Source organism: Homalodisca vitripennis, chromosome 5 (genome assembly GCF_021130785.1).
Source record: "Homalodisca vitripennis isolate AUS2020 chromosome 5, UT_GWSS_2.1, whole genome shotgun sequence".
NCBI lineage: Eukaryota > Metazoa > Arthropoda > Insecta > Hemiptera > Cicadellidae > Homalodisca > Homalodisca vitripennis.
The window spans coordinates 74586137-74605359 of NC_060211.1; the positions used below are offsets into that span (position 1 = coordinate 74586137).

Below are 19223 nucleotides of genomic sequence, written 5' to 3' on the forward strand. Positions count from 1 at the left end.
GTTAAATTATGCTATATGCTATTAAATTAATCAGTTTTTTTTACTGATCGAGTTAAATTATATAGTATTAAAATACAAATATTAACCAGCGATCCAAAATAAATGTTGCAATTACGCGTTACGATGTTACAACATCGATGTAAAAAACGCGTAGGGTACGTGAAGACATTTAAATACTGATTATTTCAACCCAGGAGCTAAAACATTATTCTTGATTTAAAATAGTTCTCCATTTTAATTTAATCCAAATTTAAAAAGGCTATATATCTCTCTGTGTAACTGCACGACGTGTTTGGTACACTCATTAGTGAATGGGTTTGCTTAGATTAAGATGCCAAATTTTATAGCACTTAGCATTAGTCAATATTTCATGCTTAGCACAAAGTAATCAGATCATTTACATTATGATTTATTAAAAGTATATTCCATACTAATTTTTGTATAAAGAATAGTATCACAGTAAATATTTAATATCCAAGGGGTAAAGACTCAAAAGGTGACTTTAAAGTGTATTTATTTTACTTTAATCCATCCGACTACATTCTTTAACTTATATATAATATATCATAATAATGTAGATGCAAATTCAAGTACTGGGACGCAATCCATTGTTAATCCTCGACCATCTGAGCCACACAGTTGTGGACGGTTCTTGTCTACTGAGCAAGGGCAAACCCAACCTGGTTGTTCCCCATGTCGAACACCGTGTAGTACTTGCGCATAAACACATCTCCCAGAATAAAGAATGAGAGGTTGTCGGAGCCAATAAATGTGCTCACACAGACATCTTCTCCACTTTCTGTTGGCATCTGAAAAACAATCCATCCTAATTATTGAAATCATATTTGAATTAATTTCTCTCGCTAGAGAATATTAGTTTATGCATATTGTTTACATGCATACTCGATAATTTTTAAAGAGAGGACGATCTCCTTTTAAGCCTTTTTCTGCCCATCAAACTGAAACTTTCAAATCTAACTGTCTGTCAGTCTTTACACTCGGTATCTCCAAAACGAACTGAGCTTTAATTGTATTTGAGGGACGCTTAGTTCGATGATGTTCCATGTCACTTCATATGATTTGGCTAAGTGTTAGAGAGTATTTGTACATTTGTGTGTAACCATGATGGCAACGATGAAATAGCAGAATAAATAAATTGTTAAGCAAACAAAAATCAATGTATTACATATATATATATATATATATATATATATAAAATGAGAAAATTTTATGTATTACATATTAACACATGAAGCCTAACTATCCCAACACATTCAACTTGTTATTTTGATGACTTGGTGGTGCAACAAGTTTTGATGACCACAAATGTAAATGTATCACGTGTAAATGTCTCGAGAGTAGTTTTATTTCTATATTTGAAATGTTCCATGAAACTTTATTTCTACATAGAAAAGAATGAGTTCTATAATTGTGCATGTCCTATCATTGGAATTTAGCTAAGCATCGTCGAAGCTTATCATTCAGTAAGCTGACACAAGTTCTCTTTTGTTTATCAGGGGATGTACACATGTGTTTTTCGTACGATTGACAAAAAGAATTGACACGTTAGAATTGTTTGCTTATTTCTACTTTCTATAATTTTGGGTTGAAAAATTTGTTTTTGAATATTTACTTTACTACTATATCTATAGATTAAAGACTTGTATAAATAATCAACTATTGGCTGATAAAATCACTTTTGTACTATCAATATTCACTGAAATTAAGTTAGTTATTGATACTCATTCGAATTCCAAGATCCATGTTTGAGTACCAATGGAATTATAACTTTAATTAGGCAATTGCATATAATAAAAATTTAACGAAGTTACTCTGTTTAAAACACTCACACTTTATACATACGTTAACATGTTTTAAATGCACATTGAGATAAATTAGTCTAAGGGAAACATAATGTTGAATCATTAAAAAAACATTCACACAATATGTATAGTTAATATAGTTAGTACTTGTAACACTACAACAAGCAGAATACGTCTAAGTAATAAGTTCTTTAAAAAGACAAAACCTTATTATTTATTTTCGCCAAATAATTAAAGTGATTATAAATAAATAAATATATTGCTTTGTTATGTATACTTTTCTCCCTTTATTATTATGGTATTTATTCACGTTATGCGACAGGTTAGGAAATTCCGAATTGTTGCACTACCATGTAAGTGACACAAAACCATTATTTAATCATAAAGAAAAAAATTAAAATTAAATTAAAGTATAATTATGATAACAAAGGGGGTGTAGTACCGAGATAATGTAGTCCTGAGGGTGAAGTACGAAAGGCTTTCCACTAATGTAGATCGTAACATCTGGCAAGCTGTCTATTGTTGTGCAGTCCACCTGGGTAACATAAAGCATTTATGGTATATTGACTCAGTGTTTATATATTATATAAGCAAGAATATTAAGTAAAATTATCAAACAAGATAGGCTCCATTTAAATATACCTACTCTATTAAAAAAAAACCTATGGAATATTTACGGAATCTATTATTGAATCTTTACCGCTACATTACTGCTTTCTTAGTTAAGTTTTTAAAAATTTTTGTTTATGTACATTCGTAGGATATAGATTCTTTTGTACTTGAATATAAACTATAAGTTGAACCAATGATGCACTGTATAATTTTAGTGACCAACTATTTCTTAGTAGCCTTAAAATGAGTATTGAGTAGTTAATGTAAATGTTAAGTTTGTTCCAGTTCACACTACACTTAGTACAGCGTCTGAAATCTGTCGATGTCACAGCTTGATTTCTGGAATGTTCTTCTGAAGAGATCCAAAGATAGAATCAACCCCTACCACCATGTGCAAAAACTCGGTTGCCCAACCGTGCTTTTGGATTGTGTCTAACACGTATCAAATGCACATATGATGAGACAATGAGAATATTACTTAAAATAGATAGCATTATATTTTGTGTAGTATGTATATACCTTCCTCATTGCCAAATTATTTTTTTTCTTCAGACGAACATGACTAAGATAATAAGAAAAAGGTAAACAGGGCCAACTTAACATTCGCATTATTGAATAAATTTCTCCAACCGTAGGTACGTTATGAGTAGTTACTTTGGTTTTAGTGTAAATTTTCTTTCAAGTTATGCAATTTGAACTTACCTATGCTATCTTTCCATTCTATGTAAGACATTTCAAGCAGAACATACTCACTTAGATTTCAAGAGATCTTAAAGTAAATCTAACCGCAATGGCAATATATAAAAAGATTTAAAATATTAATTTCATCATGTACCATTATAATGGCCAATATAATTTGGGCTATATGTCATTAGGTAATCTTTCAAGAATGCAATAATTAAGATTGAGGTTTATTGAATATCCCGTATGAATCCCGTCTAGATCTACACATTTATCCACGTTATCCAAAAGAAACATTAGTAACAAGGTTGAAAACTTGCTTTGTAAAAAGTATAGTACACAACTCAATTTTATCGGTTTCGGGATGACAAAAGACGTAGCGAAGGTCATGGTGGATAATGGAATAAACAAGTTTTCCACATTCCATACCTCCTGAGAGTATGTATAAAGCTTCGGGTCTCAACAGAATTTTTTAAATTAATGCACCTATGAATGTATTTGTGATGATGTATTAGTGATCATATCTGTTTTATGGAACCATATCATCTGGTCAAAAATCTACATAAATTAAGTTTAAGCTTATTGAAACTAAATGAGAGTTACATAAATTACTGAAACACATTGTGTTAAATTTTAAATTTAATCAGTATGATATTGTTTCAATAGCTGCACCTCTTGAAAATCTTACAGCATCTTGCTGGTAAATCGAGTGTTTTAAAATTACGTTTGGATTTGCCTTAACGCAGTAAATTAAGCAACATCTATCAATTGACTAATTAATATTATATTTTAACTCTTTATTGCTTAGGTGCGCTAAATAAATACATTAAAAGTTACTTAAATTATGAATTATTTTACTTGAAACCGTAACAACCGCATGTCTAGATCTTCACTGAGTCTTGTAGACATCATAGAATTTAAATTTGATCGTTAGTATTAATTTTTAAACTTCTGTCAACATATTGTTTTTAAATATTCGTAATTTAAATATTGTATAATATATTTACTTGGGGGTTGTGTGAAAGTCTGAATCACCAAAGCGACGTATTCATTGTATTCAAAGATTGTTTTTGCCCAAAGCACTCCTTGTTGATGTTATTCTGTGTCCCTTGAACTTTAAATATATCGCATGTTTGAAAATGTTTACACTTTCGGGTAATTGCATTCCAAACTCCATTTTTAATGTAGTAAAACAAGAGATCATGAATAAATAAGTGGAATCACGTAACGGAAAATCTTATTTCAAAAAAAACGAACAGATATTCAATTGTCTAGCGTCAAACAGTGCATATGTTTTTGAGACACTGTATATAAGAGGCATATATATTTTTATATACTATATATAAATATAAATAAATAAATATATATATATATATATATATTATCATAGACAGAGTGGACCTAAACAGGTACAAAAGAAAATTTTGTTTTGTTTTTTTAAGTAAAAAAAGATTTTACTGTTGTAGTGGAATTTTGAACAATTATTTACAGGACATGGTTTTTAAGATCGAAGAAATTTTAGACACGGCAGAGTTGAAGTATTCGGCTGTTCAATCAAAGATACAATATAATTTAATTATCTTTTTATCAAGTTAATATGTGATATTTCTATTAGAAAAGATATCAATAGAAATGTAACGTGTTAAATCGCAAGAAAAACTAACAGTATTGAGATAACCAAAACGTTTCAATGTTATTTTACGAGTGTGAGCAACGTGTGAAGTCCACAACTCTAAGGCCTGGACAAATTTTGTTTCTGTGCGTCTGTCCGCACTAGATCTCGAGGAATCAGTTTGTTGATTGTGCATGTTACTCTATGTGATTTATCTGATCATTAGCAAAAATTTATATTGTGGTCTTATAGGTAACCATCATGGCAACGAGAAAATAGTGGAATAAATAAATTTTAAACCAAACTGAATACTCTGATATGAAATTTCAACGTGTTACATACTAGTCTAGTGAAATACGTACATGAATTGGTGCATGCAACCACAGAGAAGTCTATTACGCAACACATAATATACTCCTACCTTGCATAATAAATATTCTTTCCGAGTTTGTTAAAAACTAAAGAGTAATAATAATAAATTGTTAATTTTTATAGGTTTTTGACAATTTAAAATAGTATTTTAATAGACAAATCATAAACCTATACAAATCAAAGTACACATACACAAAAAAAACTTACATTGTATACATTCACTCCTGTCACAGACACACTACCTTAGATCCAGCATCTTTCAGAAATCCTAGAGGTTCATCATGAAGTCAAACGCTTTAGATACTAGCAGTTTGAGGCAAGTTTTTAAATAGTATTAGTTGTTGGAGTTTTTCAAATTTTGTAAGAGACACTTACGATATAAGTTCCGTCACTCTCTTCACCGCCTATAGCCTGGTTGATCTGATCGGTAAACTCTGAAGGCCCATACAACAGACTGGTCCCGGAGTCTGGGATGGCGGGATAGGTAGAGCAGATCTCGTTAGATCCCAACGTAATGCTATAATGTAAAACAGCTATTATATACAACATAATCTTATCAACTGCAAGAGTTTAAAAGTAATGTCTAACTAATTCTGCTTCTACGTTAAACAATTATTAAATGTCTAGATTTTATAGAAAAAATAATTACAAATCACAATTAAAGGAATAAATATACAACTCGAAAAAATCCTTGCTAAAATATAAAGTAAAATAAATATCTATTTGCAATACAAGCCTAAGAAAAATGATGAAGTATTGTATGTGGATTACGTTTTTAACAACTGTATTTAAAAATTGTATGTGACAAAGTAATGAAGCATACAGTAATAGTATAAAACCAATCAAACTATTATGAAATAAATGTAAATTAGGTCGAACTATTTTACAAACTGAATGAGATTGTTTATAAATATACAAAGTTTACTCCAGGGAAAATACCATTACATTAATCTATTATAGTCTATAGGCTTCCCAATATTTCCAAATTATGACTAATAAATAACAAAGATTTTAGTTACCTAGTTAAATAAATCTTAACACTAAATTGTCGATATAATATTTTTAAGCTACGAATAGCGTATAGGAATACAACTAAATTTTCATAAATGTAAATAACTGTGCATGTATTTTTGATGATGTTTGTAATACTTCAAAATAATAAAATACATACTGGTCGTAGTGTGTAATGAAAATTATAAGCCGTTAGTGGGAAACAAAGCAATTTTGTCATAATTTTCTAAACGCATTGTTATTCCTTAGATTTAACAAAATAAAAGATAAAAACTAAGAATAATAACCACAACTAAAATTACTACTTTCTATTGATAATTTTTTCTTGGTTTTCCATTTCAATACTTTGCTAGGTACTATGATAAGCTTCTCCAGCTGTTCTTAACCTTTCATGATTTAGTTATCTTTTGTGAAAATACATTGGAGGAAAATAGTTGTCACATTCAATATCCTTTTGGATCTAGATATTATTCGTTAATATTATGTTAAGGAAAACGTTAATAACGTACATTATTAGCAGGTTTCTGAACATGAGGCATGGTTAACTACGGTCAAAGTCGGGTACTCGAAACCTTCGAAAGAAAGATCGTCCAACATAGAAATAGATATAAATAATATTTAATCTTCATGAGCAACAGAACCAATAGAGCATATAATAGAGACATAATACTAGTTAGTGTAAATTAAAAGGTTATGTTCATAACCACGTTTAAGTTGAAGAAGACTTTTCTTGAAAACATTTTGTGAACAGGCAAAATAGAGAAGACAAATATATTTATATGTGTATGTAACTGAAATAATAAGAATAATAAGAATTCAATGTTAAAAAATTATGGACACCATGCAACGTCTTAATGTGTCTCCCTCAAGATACGGTTATACCCAGAATATAAGTCTTTTATTTCTATAACTTAAAGAGGATTGTAATCTACAACGTGAATGAACAATAATAAGGATAATTCTTTGGCTATTCTTTTGGTTTTTACAGATCTAATCTGGTAAGAGGTTTTTATCTTTACTGGTGTTAAGGTCTATAACTATAATTGATTACATTGAAAACAAGGAAATATTTTATTGAATCAGCTTTTAGTAAGTCTCTCACATCATTTGTTGATGACGTTTTCGATTTCTGTTTGCCTGTCTTCAAGATAATGGTTGAACTAGGTCACTTAGAGATTTAAGATTTGATGTAAAACTCTACCTCTACGTCGGCACAGAAAAGGGTTAAAATTGGTCTCTCTGGGCCAGGATGTTGTTGGGCTAACTTGGAACCTCATACGCTAACCCGAAGCCTGGCTTGCGACTAATCTTGATCTTATCTCACTGGATCATTATACTTATGTTCACTAAAATTTACTGAACGGTAAATAAACAAGTATCATTCATTGTATATAAATTTTATTATTTTATCTTTTTATAGAGTTGAGTTCTTACCCATCGATTTGTATCTTCCAGTATGTTTGCTCGATTACAGGAGTGTACGTGAAGTCTCCGGTATAGTGGTTAGGATCCACACCTCCAAGGACCAACTCAGCACCTTCACCAGATGACGAGTCACCCGATGACGAGTCACTTGCTCTGAAACAGAGTTTGAAAACACTAATTTAATAATTAACACAAAAATAATAATTTGTAGAGACGTTACACTTTTAGTAATTACCAGTTTAACTATTTAACAGTAAACCAGCTTCTTACCGAAGATAAACATTTAAATAAGCATTCGTTTTATATGAGTATTATAGAAGTGTTGCACATGTGTATTATAAAACCTCAAATGTCTTAAACTTACAATTGAGGTTTCAAAGGTCACCCCATTAAATTCCAACGGAAGTCTTTATTAAGAAACTGGTCTATGAAATATGTCTATACGAGCACTTTATTGTCTACCTCTACCATGATCTATATGTTAGCGTTTGAATTGTTGCCATGAAAGTAAAATATAAACATGTATAGTTCATAAAAGTCTTCTTCAACCAAAAAGTGTCACCTTCCAGCCATTGTAATATAATTTGGGTCTAAAGTATTCTTGGTGCTTTAGAGGTACCTTTCCTTAACAAGAAAGAATTTTCATATGTTGGTCTTAAATATCTGCTTATGTTAAAAAGCTACTACATACGGCCATTGCAATCTACCTCAAATCTAAGGCATTTCAAGTAGTGATAGTCTGTTGAGAGCATAATACACGTGTGTATCAAATTTAATATTTCTAGGAAAACAAAAAGTTGAAGAACATAATAGTGGTTGCAACTCCAATCGATGTTTGGACTTTATAAAAATGCTTTACTGCATACTCTTAATTTAGTAATAACATGTAATTGTGAAAAATTAACTTTCTGACATATAGGGAAATTTGAAAATTAGTAATAAATAAGTAAGTGAGTAAGGGCTTTGCCTTTTATATATATAGACATTAAATATATCGAATGAAAGATTACAAACATAATTTTAATCCTAGTTGTTTTAAAAAATTGAAAATGCAATATTAGTTAGGTAATACAATGTTAAACGTTTTTAAAACCCCCAAATCTGAGAGAGTACTGCGTCCTATCTACTTTGCTTTGACTGGAGAGGTTAAAACAGTTAGACTCCCTTTCCCCCAAGGTGATATGACAAACAGAGATAGTGTTCACTATCACTTCTATCATGGTGGATACAACATGGGGTCTCGACAGGAGGCGATACCTATTCACTATTTTTACATCTGGAATATTAAGTCACTCTGGAATTAGCTTAAAGGTATTTCAAGTGCAATGAGAGGTTTCCTCAACTTCTTATCCTGTGACGCACTGTGATTAATTCGCCGGATATCTATTTGGTTACAAGCTCTATAGTAGTCTCGTATTATCTCAAACCATATCTTCAGCTTGATTCATAAAAAAAACATTTTACATAACTAGTATGAATGGAAAACAACCTTATCTTTTCTTACTTTACTGTACAATACTATAGTATCCTAACTCTAGTAAAATATTTAAACATTTTTTCTAAATTATATTATAACTGCATACTTATTGAGATAGAATGCGAAGACGGGTTCATTAACGACTCCCTGTTTGATCATGTTCACAAAAGGAGGGTTAGTCTGCATTTCGGAAATAGCAGGGTAGGCGAGCCCGAAAATGCCATCGAACTGTGAATCAGCAGTTTGAGTATCGATGAACGTCGCCTCACCAAAAGTTTGATCTTGAACCTGAAGATTGGCTACCTGAAAAATTATGATGGTGATTTTATTAATAAGCTACCAGACTGCAAATCAAGAGCACATTAATTTATCGAATTCTGTGCTAGAGAACAATCAGATAGCTAAAGTCGTATCCACCGTGTTGTGACCATAATCTCTATGATGTCAACTCAGTATCATGTGTGAATCAGTTTCAGACTCTAGTAAATGATTTCGTAACTGAGCATTAAAATATGCCACCGGAGGTTTTGATATAAAGATGCATGCCTGTTTATTTTAATAGTTATTTATTTTAATAGTTTATTTTTTCGGAAAAGAAATAAATGAAACTACTCCTCACTAGAGAATTAGAATCCACCAATAATACAATGAAACGGTGAAATTAAGACTCTCTAATAAATAATCATTCATGGAATTTTGAAATATCCACTAGTACTTCCTTATGCTACTTTGAACAGGAAAAGTTTCCCACGATAGTGAGTAAGAGCACTCCGAGCCAGAGGGAATTTTCCAAGCATTCCAATCCTCGGACAAGCTTTTTAACTTTTCAGACGTTAAATTTATTATCGGAGTTGCTAGTTTTTTTGTCAACTGTATCTTTGTTGGAGTAGGCTACGTGACAAAATATCTTTTGGTTGCCAGCGAGGGATTTGGTCTTTTCTAATATCAACTTATTAGAGATGTTTTTTATAAAGAGGTAAACAAGCAATAAGCAAAAATAAAGCGTAAGTGTGGTTTAGCCTGGCAAAGGAGCCTTTTTTATCTAATTAATATATTATTACGTGTACCCTTCTTCAATTTCGTCTTGACATTATATACGGTTGTAAATTTTGTATTTTGACCTACAACTATTTAATTCGATGAGCCGAGAGTCAATTTGCATTGATTAAGCACATAATCTGATTTTATTTCAATAAAAAAGAAAAATTTCCATGAAAAAGAAATTTAACGTTAGCCGTGTTATTTTTGGTTTATAATTACATTTTACTGGATTTATATTTATAAATTGGGTCAGATATATAAATAATAGTTATAATAATGTCAGGCAACCAGGTAGAGGAGCTGAAAATCGCCATTTTAATGGTGTGTAAATTGTTAGCTGACACTGGTTTGACGTTTATTTATATAACTGATGGCTTGTTTTAAGGATTTTAAACTAAAACATTATCATTTAATATTTTAACTCTAGTTACTTACTCATTTCAATCTCTACAAAAGTCAGTAGCGTGACTGAAAATCGAGTTTTTCTTGTGCGAAATGTCTCTACCGATATCAAGAAAACCAGATTCGTGCACAACAATATAAATTGGTTCTCGGCTTGTGGACTATAAAAGGTGGAAATGATAAACGGTGATAATTCATAAATAATCATATTATACAACTTGTGGAAAGAGGCAAATCTGATGCCTTCATATTCTATATCTTTAATTAATTATGATATTGTGTAAAAACCGGTTCCTTATCAAGGATTACTAACCGCTATGTTATCTTGGGAGACGAAACCATACACTTCACCACTGCCATATTTCACATGGAACTTTTTCCCGCTAGTCTTGTACGTAGAACTCTTGTTGTGTGTGTAGGTGTTGTGGTTACCTTTAAAAATAGAAATGCACATATTAATGAAGCACTGAGAATTTGTAGCATAGCTAAAAGTATTATTTCTAATTATAGCACATCCAGTACGAGATGAATTTTATCTGGTTTAATCATTATTTGCTATTAACTCGTACATGGTACTAAGAATGCTACGGAAATATATATATTCCTAAATTAGATATATTTGATAAGAATTCACTTTCATACCTTATGTAACCAATATATATATTGGTTACATAAGGTATGAAAGTGAATTCTTTTATCAATATAATCATGTTTGAGATCCTGATAGAAAAACATTTTTTAAATATTTGATACTATGATAAAATAACTCATTATAGTGTATTAAAAGTTGATTTCTAAATCTTCTTGATATGGAATCTATTAAAAGTATTGAAAAATATATAAATAAATAAAAAATAAATTCCTTTGAAAAATCAAGTATGTTTTGGGTGAACCCTAGTTCACTACTATATAAACCTAGTACATATTTACCTAAATAGGGACGAGAAGGGCTTATAATATTTATTATCAAGAAGAGGACAGTTAAAGGCTCTCTCTCTCATGTTTAAGGACTGCAAAACTTTTAACTTAGATTTAAGGTTAAGTTAAGGTGTTCCATACACACAAACTACCATTAAATTGACCAACAGTATCAATTTACTGCAATTTCATGGAATTTGATGTTGGTGTTTTGGTTTTTTTTTATATAATACCAATTGGATTTTCCAGAAAATATGAGCGGGTAATTACTTTTGTTTTATCATATGTGTGTTCTAAATATGGGTATAAACCAACCAGATTTGAAACTTCTTTGTATTTAAAACCAGTTTTAACATTCTGGGCGGTCTAGAACGTATATTAGTGGATCTTGATGGTGATACCGTAGGTACAATTTGATTTGAACTGGTAAATAGTGACGAATTATACTCTTTGGTCTATAGAACCTTCACCTAATAATTTCAAACTGAAATAAAATAGCTTTAATTCGTGTTTTGATATCAATAATTTTTATCTTTTTTCTGTTATAAAACTGTTCTTGAGTTTTTTCCTTACATGGCAAATATTTATTGACACTTACTGCAGTAATTAGTATCATTGCTGCATATCTTGTTGGATGGAACCCACAAGTCTGAAGACCCAGTGTCGAAACAGCACTCGGATCGTCTGCGGAGGAGTGCCTACATCCATTGTCCCGTAGTAGTACAGCTGAAGAAATATTATAATCATTGAAATATGAAGGAATAGTTAACATTACTAAATTGTACCTGTTCACTTACTGCAGTAATTAGTATCATTGCTACATATCTTGTTGGATGGAACCCACAAGTCTGAAGACCCAGTATCGAACAGCACTCGGATCGTCTGCGGAGGAGTGCCTACATCCATTGTCCCGTAGTAGTACAGCTGAAGAAATATTATAATCATTGAAATATGAAGGAATAGTTAACATTACTAAATTGTACCTGTTCACTTATATGTGGTTCAATTAATTTATATAACAACACATTTTAAACCCCCCTATTTTGAAAGTAACATAGTGAACATTATGATAATACTAGTGTGTTAATGGGGGTTGTTGGTTATACCTAATTACTTAATCAGATGATTAATGTCAATGGTTTGAGTAAGGTTTCGATATGATGATACGGTGTTTTTATTATATCGTATCAATTCATGAGGGTCTTTTGAAGATAGTATGAAACAACATTGTTTGATCTATATTCTCGTATTCATCAATATACAAACCATGTACTTATGTACATATGAATATGTAAATTGTAGTCACTAGTTCCTATAATACATCTTTAAATTGGTGCAGGTGAAATAGTATAACCAATACGTTATGTAAAACCTCTTTACGGCACTAGAGCAACTACTGGAATTCGCCTTTCATTATTTGAAACTTCCCTTCCCGTTATGTAATAGACACAATTACCTATGTAATGTGTGATGTAAGAACTTACAAGAGGTTTAAGTCTTAATAGTATTTTGACCAATATGCAGAATAATTTCGGTACAAAAACTGCTTTAAACTATGATGCTTTATTCTGTACTAGTGAAATGTTCTTGAAGTACGGGTGTTTTACAAATAAATAGTACAGTTTTACTGCAGGAACGCTTGCTGTACTAAGTCAAGATTAGTACAATTAATACTTACATCCTGAACATCTCTAAGTGCAATATCTGCGGTGCCCTTGATACTTCGTACATGGCCAGTGTAATTTTCGATGGAATTTCGATGAATTCTATTGTATCTCCTCAGTCCAAGATGCACCATTGTCGGATCACTGGAATTAGAAAGGCAATTAAATTTAAATTTAGTTCGAAACGTTTCATATACATAACAATAATTAATACAACATACTATTTACTTTAGAAATTTAACTGAAAAGATATGTAAACGTTTAATCACTAGAAAGAAGAAAATACACGACAATACGAATTTTTGGGAGTTTAAGTTAATATAATTAACATAAAATAAATGATTTAAGTAAAGGGCAGTGCTAATAAGGTTATCCTTGAACTAAAGAGTTAAAATTTTAGAATGAAGGGACTCAGTCAATGATTTAAATAATGATTTATTTCCATTCTGTGATTTAACACGTATAAACATAATATTGAATTCGGAAATAAATGACCGCATTTACAAATATTTGTGGCATATATAAAATTTATAAAATAACAACTACAGGTTAACAACAAAATATTCCACTTAACAAAAGCAGATTATAAATAAATTTAATAATACAGCTTATAACCGTTGAAATATTATCACTCTCTATGGCGTTAGGATTACTTAGAAAATAGCAGCTTAAATTCTAAATATGAGTTTGTGGTTTATCTTAAATATTCATAATTTAATATATGAATACTTCTACAGTCAATTTTATATTAGGAATCAAATAACATTTCATTAAAAAATAACCAGAAGGATACTGTTGTCAAGTGTACAGTATTTAAACTGTATTATAAGTATTATAAGAAAATATTCATAAAAATTTACTTCTTAAGTGAATAGCTAGTCTTTTCGTTAAAAACCCTTATTTAGTTTTCTAGACCCTTTGCCATAGTGACTCAATTGTTTAAAATACTCAGATACAATGCATTGGAGGAAATGTTTAAAAGTCCTTTTGGTTATTTAAATGTTCTATTTGATCCACTTCATGTATTATGCAACATATTTGTAGTTCCAGTATTACCACTTTAAACGTAACATGATTTAAAAATTGTATATGTAAAAAGGTGTTCAATTGGAGGAAATTTTTAATATGCAGTATAATGGAAAAAGAACAATCTCTGATTTTGTACAAGTAATTATTCTTATAAGGTGATTTTGGATTTTACTCATTTTCAAAATATTAGTCTTGTTAGCAACTACCCAATATTGTGCTACGTACTTAAGTCTCGATTGTACAAGGGCAAAATAAAGAGATTTTATAATTAATTTAATTCAGCATACATTTCTAAAATGGTCAAATATCCTTATTATTGCTTTAGTTTTAGTACTCAAAGTTACAGTTACTCAACCGTTCGTCCAATACAACTCCCAGGTATTTTAAAATATTGTAAATTTTCTACAGTTTAACACTTTAAGTGATTTTGAATACAATTATACACATGGTATACAATGTCAGAAGGAAAATATAAAGGTAGATAACATAAATTTAAAAATTTAGTCTTAATGGCATTAACTTTTATTTTTTTTCAAAACATCAATCTTTTAAAGTATATAAGTCTTCTGACAGGCCTTACCAGTATATGTGAATGAATAAAATATCGCAATTTTATCAGGAAACGCACATATTTGACAGTTAAAACCCAATTTTAACAGGCCTTTTATTTAAATTAAAAGTAGAATTGAGGAGGTCATCCAACCTTGAGGTACACCAACCTTAACGAAGTTAATAAACTAAGTAGAAATCTTGAACTGTTAGATGTTATTGTTCTTCGAAGCCAATTAAGGGCGTTAACTCTTATTTTGCGAGTTATAATTTTTTAAATAAAGAGTTGTGGTCTACAAAAATCAAGATATTTTTTAAGAACAATAAAAAAACATGATTATTGTTCATTCTTATCTAAAATACAATGGGCTTTTTTCAGATATTGCGAATATAGTTTCTTTGGTTAATTTTCCTTTCATAGAAACAAACTGAAAGGGAAAAAAATCTTTCTATCATAAAATATTATTAGTGGAAGATTCATAATTTGATCAATTATTTTATAAACAGTTCGTAACAAGCTTATGGGGGGATTTACATGACAATTATTTTTTTAACGGAAAAAAGGAAATCTTTTTATACTTCCACATTAAATTTATTCAAAAAGCGCTTTCGCCGGTTTAACGCATCATCAGTTTGATATTGGCATCATATTAAGGCATCATAATACTGATGATGCCTTACCGGCGAAAGCGTTTTTTGAATAAATTTAATGTGGAAGTATAAACATGTCTTTTCCATTAAAACCTACTGACTTCCACCAAGAATGCAAAGCAGAAAATGACAATTATTTCTTGAATACTGGAAAAAAGGTATTTAGTTTAAGTCGTCTAGGTAAAAATTCCTTGTTACAAAAATTAGGTGTGTGAGTGGACAGGTGGGTTTGACCTTGGGTCGCGATAAGATAAAAATTAATCGTCTCCGCTACTTGCCATGCTTGGAACACAATTTCTCCGCTATCAAACTCAAATCTGTCTTCAGTAATATGGTTTCTCGACCCACTCAGGTTGTTTATAATTTTTCAGTTCTGAGCATAGTCACCAATGGAGTTATTTAATTTTGTACTGTAATAAGTTCGTTTAGTTAAATTAATATAACTTCTCTGTATATCTGTAAATGTTTTGTTAATGTTTAAATGTCAAGTCGTAGGGACATTTTTGCATAATTGATATAAGTTTCTTCTTATTTTTAATTCATTTAATAAATTCCCATTAATTAAAGCTGTTGATAGATTTTGCTTTACTTATTTACAAAGTACGGTAGAAGTATTATATGATTCAATACTTAATGATAATATCTGGACTATCGTATTTAACATAAATTAACATCATTTCATGTATAAATTAACACTTCAACCAATCAGTTTATCAGAGCTTATTTCTAAGCATATTGTAATTTAATTTAAAACTACTAATCGACGTGCTTTCTATTGACGCATCGATTCTGCCCATGGTTTTTGTTTACGTCGTCACATTTCAACCTCATCTTAGAACAACATTTATGACATGTAAAATACTTATAGTTTGAGTAGTTAGAATCCTTTGACTTGTGATTTTTGAATATACAGATTTTTTCGTAATCACACACACACACACACACACACACACACACACACACACACACACACACACACACACACACACACACAACACACACACACACACACACACACACACACACATGTAAATACAATACATAATGTATGTAATTACGAGATAAGATTGTATATACGTGTTGATAAAAATCGATAAATAAATTTTTGTAAATGTACAGACAAAGACATTCATATACGTATATGTTTGTAAAAAATGAAGTTATTCATCTACCAGCATCTATGTGTGTTTTAAATAAAGCCGTAATTTACAATCTGCCACACCAAAAGATTAAAAATATTTTGGTATGAATGTTGTAATTTACAATGGAATATTATAAAAAGATACAAAAATAATACCTCATTTCAATATGGTGGACATTACATTTTGAAATTCCTGGCCGATATAAAATTGCAGAAACTTAATAATATAGTGACAAGGTCTTCTAGTTCTAAAACTGAATCGATAGATTGGCACTTCGGAATCTCTCAGTGGAGAGCTGCTGAAATACATCTTTAATTTACGTTGCAGGATTGATTTTAGGAGTTAAGATCATTTGTTTCCTAAGGAAATATTATTTAGAATTCAAATTGTGCTTGGCGTGTAAATTTTAATATCTTGAACAAGAGATAATAAACAACGTGTAATTTACGTGAGTGTAATAGGAAAGCATACTGAATGGGAATAAAATTTAAAAGGTTTTTAAGGTAATGATAAAGGCAATAAGAAACTTGTAGCAAGTATTAAGTGTACAGTGAATGATCATTAGTGTAGTGCAGATATGAAAGACAAAACTATCTAATTCTTGTTGCAGATTTAACGCCTGTTATTAAGCACGTCTTGGTTGTTTTTTGCCTGAAGTAGTTATTTTAAACGCTCTAATAGGGCAACAAAATAAAATACTACAACATGAGTTAACTATAATGACCGTAAGTATACATTCTTGGACTGAAGTAGGCTTATTTGACCTGTGACCATGTATATATTTTTGATCAGAGCATCACCGTAAAATCAACTTTTGTTCCAAAATAAAATAAAGCCCTATTATTATTCCTTACATCATGAGTGTGTTAACTGAAAAGCTATAAACTTTCGACTTTAAGATTACTCTACGCTGAACATTGCCGAACACTGTTTAAATATTACTGAAATCGTTTAAAATGAAATATTATAGAGAAATTCGAATTATTTCCGGTACTTATACAAATTTTTTACTCTCCACATGAGGACCCCCCCAAAAACACAGCTTACATCTGGAGTAGATAAAAATCTTGGAATCATTTTAGTGATTCAGAATGCTTAAACTGGAACTTTATAATAATATATTCAGTTTTAAATAGTATTCTTAAAACTCCTTTTTCAGGAAATTTTGTGTAAAGTCGCGGGTAACTGCTAGTATTAAATAAATATAATATCCTAATCATTTGTATTAGAATGTAGAAATTTAAAATACGCAAATGAGTATAAGTCCAAACAACATAATATGGTTTATTACAAAATTATCTTCAAGAATTAATAGTTAAATGTGTTTACTTTGTATTTATTATTTAGTTTTTAAAATATAACATTGTTTTGCCCAAGTATCGGGTTTTCATTGCTGAATATGTGACCATACAAAACCTTAAAGTTACATTTCCTTACATTTATGTCTTATATGTTTCATGTATACATAACACTGTTAACATTCGCTAGAAATGTACAGTTTTTAAATCGTTGATTGAAACTATTTTAAGGACATTGATCTATTCAACAATAATATTTACTTACCCGGCACTAGATGTGACTAGTCCCATAAGATACAACAGACTAATGCCTAAGGCTAAGTAATACATATTGATAAGGAGAGTGCGAGATTTGCAGACGTATTATCGGCTTATATTGTGAAACGTTATCAAACTCTTAGACAAGGGAGGCGAGGCCTTTACTCATTTCAGATAAGAAGTTAGCTTAATTGATTTTTAGTTAAGGAAAATTCTGGGAAGATATTACGATATAAGTGCGTGGATGTTGCAAAAATTTAATTTTAAACTGGAAAAGTTTTTTATTTATTGACTATACGAACAAAAGTTTCTTATATTTACATTGGTAATCGTTCTTAAAGCGAATAATATTGTTTTAATGCAATGGTTTAGAATTACATTTAATGGTTTAAACAGGATAGGGAAAATATATACCAGAATAGATTTGAACCATTTAAGAAAATATTGAAAATATTTGGGAGAGCCATGTGCCACACAGTATTAGGCATCGTATTTTCCTTCTGATTTTAGAGACAGCACACATTCAAGTCCTATTTCTGTGTACTATCATTACACACGCCAGTGGCGCAAGAGGACAGACTAAGGATACAAGGATATTATTCTATGCTTTAACAATTTCACAATGTGTCTCCTATCTATATAGTAAGTTCAGATTTGGCTGACCGTTGGTCGTAACTCCTACAATGATTTGATTTCTTTATATACGTAGCGTACAGATTTTTCAGATAAGGCGAAATAAATTCTTAAAAATAATAAATGCAGTATAAATATTAGTACGAACGGAAGAATCAGATGTATGTATGTTCGAATTTAATGATTAAGCAAAGTTTTTTTTGTATATACAACAAGTATATAATAAGAATAATAAGTTTTAGAAGTATGGACACTACTTTTCTATGTATAATATTGAGATTCCTTTCGATTAATCGTGAGAGAGAACTATTAAATTCGAGTTTTCAGACTAAGGATATTCTTGATTTTAACATTCCAAGACAAAACAAGCTAGGTAGATAAATTTTGAAAATGGACGTATTTAAATGTAGGTATACAGGGTGAGGCGGACCACTCATCCGCGATGTATAGCGGCTAAGCCGAGGTAGGTTACCTTCTTATAAAAACATATTTTAACTACAAAGAATTCCGGAAAAACACCCGAAAATATCCTAATATGCCACTGAGAGGGGGGGGGAGGCGTATGAGGCATGTTTTATAGAGTTTCAAACGTAAACGTAGGTCGAACCATGCCTTAATTTACAGG

At 30.5% G+C, this 19223-nt stretch overlaps 1 protein-coding gene across 1 annotated transcript; it reads right to left on the reverse strand.

Moving 5' to 3' along the window:
• Positions 1-497: 497 nt before the first annotated feature.
• Positions 498-18070, reverse strand: LOC124362379 (aspartic proteinase A2-like). The gene is made up of 9 exons (XM_046816818.1): positions 17973-18070; positions 13053-13182; positions 12172-12298; positions 10770-10888; positions 9120-9316; positions 7546-7689; positions 5476-5617; positions 2266-2358; positions 498-809 (listed from the first exon to the last, which is right to left on the reverse strand). The coding sequence occupies exons 1-9, from the start codon at positions 18035-18037 to the stop codon at positions 657-659; spliced, it is 1170 nt and encodes a 389-aa protein (XP_046672774.1). The 5' UTR covers positions 18038-18070; the 3' UTR covers positions 498-656.
• Positions 18071-19223: the final 1153 nt, after the last annotated feature.

Bases quoted from the DNA above. Each gene is read 5' to 3' on its own strand.
- LOC124362379 (XM_046816818.1), bottom strand. From the start codon at position 18,037: ATGTATTACTTAGCCTTAGGCATTAGTCTGTTGTATCTTATGGGACTA. The intron at 9,317-10,769 runs GTTAGTAATCCT...ATAATTTTTCAG, and splicing joins TCTCCCAAGATAACATAGCG to GTAGCCAATCTTCAGGTTCA. The intron at 5,618-7,545 runs GTAAGAACTCAA...TTTACATTATAG, and splicing joins TGGAAGATACAAATCGATGG to CATTACGTTGGGATCTAACG.